This window comes from Galeopterus variegatus, unplaced genomic scaffold, assembly GCF_000696425.1.
Source record: "Galeopterus variegatus unplaced genomic scaffold, G_variegatus-3.0.2 Scaffold822, whole genome shotgun sequence".
Taxonomy (NCBI): domain Eukaryota; kingdom Metazoa; phylum Chordata; class Mammalia; order Dermoptera; family Cynocephalidae; genus Galeopterus; species Galeopterus variegatus.
The window spans coordinates 298,951-304,227 of NW_007726933.1; the positions used below are offsets into that span (position 1 = coordinate 298,951).

A 5,277-nucleotide genomic window follows, 5' to 3' on the forward strand; every position below is an offset into this window, starting at 1 on the left:
GGGAGATTGTGTCCTATATTCTGTACTATAACTTGCTTATTAAAAAATATATTTTATTTATTTATTTATTTTTATTTTTTTTTAAAAGATGACCGGTAAGGGGATCTCAACCCTTGACTTGGTGTTGTCAGCACCACGCTCACCCAGTGAGCAAACCAGCCATCCCTATGTAGGATCCGAACCCGTGGCCTTGGTGTTATCAGCACCGCACTCTACCGAGTGAGCCACGGGCCTGCCCAAAAAATATATTTTAAAATACCTTCAAGTTCCTTGGACATCTTTTAGTTCAAAAAGTCCAAGTTCCTTTAAATGGCTTCATAGTATTTCTTTGATTAATATAATTCATTTAGTCAGTCTTTGATATAGATAAGTATGGTTTGCAGTTTGAGACTTCTGTCAAAAAGGAAAAAAAAAATGCTTTCATGAAAAAATTTTTATATATCATCTTTGCATGCTTTGAATCTACCTGGAGATAAATTATTAGAGTAGAACTTACTGGGTTAAGGATAGCTGAACTTCTGATATTACCAAATTGCTCTCCAAAAAGACCATGCCAATTTATACTGTAATGGTAGGTGAAGGGTGTGTGTTTCTGTACACTTTAGCCAACACTGGTTTTCATCACACTTCTGTTTAATTAATTTTTAAAACCAGTATTGAGTCGTATCATTGCACTTTTAAATCTTTGCCAAACTGATGAGTGAAAAATGGTATCTATTGTTTTAATTTGCATTTCTCTAATAGGGTGAAGTTGAATCTTTTTAGAAACTTCCTGTTCTTGGCCCCATTGCTAAGTTTTCCATTGGGTTGCTTGCCTTTTTATTATTAATATGCACAAGCCCTTTGAATGTTAAAGCAGTTAGGTCAGGTACTGCAAATAATTTTTCCCAGCTTGTTGTTTGTCTTTTGATTTTGCTTTATAGTGTTATTTTTTCCTTGAAGAAGTTTAAAAGTTTTCTGTAGTCGCAAACTCTTTTTAAAAAAAATTTATATGGGCTCATTTTTATATTTAATCTTTGCTCCACCTGGACTGTATTTGGGGGGAGGAGTGACGAGGCATCCATCCACGGCTGTTGTAAGCTCGCTGCCCTCCCGCAGCACCCCTCTTCCTGCCCCTTACCATGCTGCCTTCTTGCTATCCCTGGTGCCACCCTCTGCTGGGCCTTTCTTATCCTCCTTCTGGATTGTATGTTACACTCCTGACTCCTGCCTGCCTCTAATCTCTTAGAGTCTTTAAATCTGCTCTCATGTGCTGCTGGGATTCTCTCTCTAAAGTGTGGATTTAATCATGCTGTTCCTCCCCATAGCTTTTAAGATAAAGTTCAAACTCCTTATTTAGAAAAGTCAAAAAGGATGGCAATAGAAAATCCAGAGTTTGAAAATCTTGTATCATAGATTACTGAAAAGTCTAACTGATTGAGAAAATTAATACTAATATCTAAAAAGGAGAGGATGTATACGTAGAAATACTCTTTAAAAAATTTAAAAATCTTAATGAATAAGTAAAAAAAAAAGATGGGGATAGAAGGGAATGCACCAATAGTTAGAAAACCTGGATACATGTAACTATTAGAAAAAGTCAAATTAATGTTGAGGGAGGGAGGGGCAGAGAAGGGACTGGACCCAGTGAATTTTATAGGCATTCTTTCCAACTTTCAAGTAACCACTAATTTCCATGTGTATAAATAATTCAAGAGCATAGAAGAACCTGGAAAGCTACACAATTAATTTGATGAAGCTGCCTATTCCTGATAACAAAGCCTGATAAAGCCAGCATTAAAAAAAAAAAAAATTATGAACTAATCTCACTTATGAGTCTAGTTGTAAAAATCCTAAATGTCAAGAAAAACCTACTCTAACAGGCTAGTAGAAGTACTGTTTTCAGCATGACCCAGGGAAGTTTATTGTTTTTTTTTTTTAATACAAGAATGGTTTAGATTGAATTTGACAGCTCCTGAATCTGAGAATGTGGTAAGCTAGATTACAGTGATCTCTCTCTTGGTGCAGCACACCCAGATATAATATTTATGTACATTTCACACATTGGAGGGAACATAAAGCAATTTTGATGAGAAACCACAGGAATTAGCCAGCACTAGAGCCAAAGTCTGGGTTCTAGCCTTCTTATCCCCATCCCAAACTGGGGGAGAAATTTACCTGTTAGTCTTGTTCTGGGAAGAACAGGAAAAAGAAAAAATAATCCATACGCATGTATTCACAAGTCGTGTGGTCAGGATTAACATTGCCTGTGTGGCCTTCAAGAAACTCAAGGCAATAATTTAGTTTAAAATGGCCCCAAGGAGGTAGCCTTCCAGGCAGCTAGCAGAAACAGGTAGACATTCTCTGATGCACTTTTATCCAGGCTTCAAAGAATTCCCACAAATGAAGTTCCAAGGAGCATGAGTTCACCAAAAGTAAAAGAAAACAAGCCACCATGAGTTGAGTCAGCTGCAACAAACAGACAAGAGGGCAGATACTGGAGTTATCAGATACAGAATATAAAACAAGTACAAGGGTACTTAAAAGTTCATAGAAAGGTAGAATTGAAAGATAATATGAATCTTTCCATTAACTTTTTGAAGTACCCTTGTATGTAAAAAAAAAATAAGAATATTGAAAGTTTAGCAAAGGAATAAGAAACCTTCAGAATTAGCCATGGCAGATTGGAAAAAGGATCAAATATAATTTTGAGAAATTTTTAAAAAATGTGATAAATGCAACCAAAGTCTAATATGCTCATTAAATAGCAGGTCAGGCACAGTTGAAAACAGTGAATGGGGAGAAGGGTCTGAAGATAGTGTACAGAATGCAACACAAAGACAGATGGAAAATATGAATGAGAATTTAAGAGACATGGAAGACTGAGAGGGTCTAATATACCCTTAATTGGAATTCCTGGAGTCAACAGGCAATGTGGTAGATGTAACATTAGAGAAGATAGTGGCTGAAAAAGTTTTCATAACACATGCAAAATGTCAGCCTTCAGTTTCAGGAAGCCTAATAAAGCCCAAATAAGACAAAGAAAATTAAATGCCCACCTAGACACAGCATAGTAAACTGCAGAGTACACATACTCAAATATAAAAATAGCCATGGAGAAGAAAAAGAATAGATCACCTAAAAGGTAACAGCATTTAGACTGATAGTTGCTTTGCAAACAGCACTGTTGAAAGGCAGAGAAGTGTCAGTGTCAAACTAGAATTCTCTTTCCAGCAAATGCCTCTAAACAAATTATTTTTCAAGAATGAGGACCAAATATATTTTTTTAAATTCAGGGAAGTTATATTTATCATGCCAAAAAGACATGATAAATTTAACACCTACTCCTTACTTAAAGAAAATTGATAAACTAGGAATAAGAAGTTTTAAGCTCTGTGAGCATGAGGAGCATGCCCACCACATAATCATATACATCGTAGACACTCGGTAAAAATCTGCGTGAATGACCCTCCTGGCAGCAGAGCAGCTATCGGAAGCAGGCAGGCATCGTGGGTGGTAGTAAAAGATCACAGGCATTCCTGTTGAAGTGTGGAGCAAAACATGGAAGCCCAGTATTACCACTGTTATCTAACATTGTACTTGAAATTCTACTCAAGAAATGATGACTATGAGAAGACGTTACTCACTTTTTAAACCAACGGCATCTCCTACTTGTATAACAAATCAATCACCTGAAAAACCAGCAGAAGTAAAGTATGCATAAATTTGACCCGTAAGAAATATGACATAGCTCTTTCTAGGAGCATGAAAACCATCCTTTCTCAGGTTTCTGTTCAAAATAAAATAATATATTCCTTCAACGTTGTGTACCTATTGTGGACGCAGGGAAGAATTAGGGTGGCTACTGTCTTCAGGGAGCTGTCTGTGGAGTGGTTCACAGGGTAGTGCACCTGTTACTGACTTGAGGCTATAATGGGTATAAAGGAGCAAGTTGTCAGCTCTGAGAAGCAAAGTGGGGGGAAGAGCCATAAAATGCCTCATAGGGGAGGTGGTAAATTGAGTATAATTCATGAAAAAAAGGCCAAATTTTAAAGAAAAGGTCCTCAGCTTGAATGATCATCCTCCAATGGCTAAGTCATGTGGCTGTCTTTACATTTCATGAATAGAATGAAAGATGTTGAAAGGGGAAAATCTATCACTTGACAGACTGTTCAAAGTGAAGATCAGGAAGCTTTTATTTTGGGGGATTTAATCATACTGACTACTTACATAAACCTGTCTTATAAAGAGACGTCGGAAGAAGTCTAATCAGTTCTAATCTGATTAGCCTAATAGGTTTAGTAGGTGTAATAGTTAGTTGACCATTGTGTGCTATTAATTAACAAATAGTCTTTTTATTTTTAACTTGAACTTTAAGCTCTGATAAAACAATATGGTTAATTAGAACACTTGAGATTTGCCGTAAAATTGATGACTTAGGAGCTTTAAAGTTTTGTTCCTCATCTCTGGTTTTCCTAAGTGAGCGTTACTCTTGGAGACTTATTAGTTCTGTCTCTCTTTGGGCACATAAGGAAGCACTGTTCTGTGTAGTGGTGGGTGGTCTCCTTTAGACCACATTTCCCTGTGGTGTCTGTACCTTTCTATCTCCTTCCCGTAAGCATCACCCCTTCCTGCACCCCACTATTGCTTCAACAAAGTCCTTTTGTCTTCTAAGGAAGCCTTACCAATTTCACTTCAAACAATTTATGATTAAAACAATTTTTTTTTCTTCTAGGATTGTAGAAATCTATAGTAGAAGACTACAAGGTAAACCTTTAAAATGTTTATTTTATTTACAGAAAACATTTTTTCATATGAAAAAGTATTTTTGTTCTATTACAAGTATAATAAATATGACTTATAAAAATTAAAACCTCATAGGAATATAAAAAAGAAAGTCAACTGCATTTCAAGACCTCAGAAGAAATCATTGTTGTATTTCACACATTCCGTCACATTTTTATGCATATACTATTTTTTTCAAATAAGTTATTTTGTGTTTATTTACACAAAAATAGGCTCATATTATATGTAATTGGCCCACTTTCTTTTTTTCTTTTTTGTTCACTTAACAAATCTTAAATGTAAATCCTAAAGCATAGATGTAACTATCTCATTCATTTTGGTGGCTGTTTAGAATTCTATTTTATGTGGCGTGGCTTCATTTAACCAGTCCCTGCTCTCACAGACATTTGGGGACTTTGCCAGTTTTCAAATAAATGCAATGCTGCAGTGATCACTCTTGTGTGTATTTAAAGATGAGTTGTTGGGCCGGCCCGGTGGCACACTGCTACAGTG

General features: G+C 36.1%; 1 protein-coding gene across 3 annotated transcripts in view; it reads left to right on the top strand.

Moving 5' to 3' along the window:
• GCH1 (GTP cyclohydrolase 1) overlaps positions 1-5,277 on the top strand; it is a 49,632-nt gene that overhangs the window by 41,251 nt on the left and 3,104 nt on the right. For all 3 annotated transcript variants that reach the window (XM_008572692.1, XM_008572694.1, XM_008572691.1), the window contains exon 4: positions 4,715-4,746. In XM_008572692.1, the coding sequence (XP_008570914.1) occupies positions 4,715-4,746 (32 nt within the window). The remainder of the gene's footprint in view (positions 1-4,714; positions 4,747-5,277) is intronic.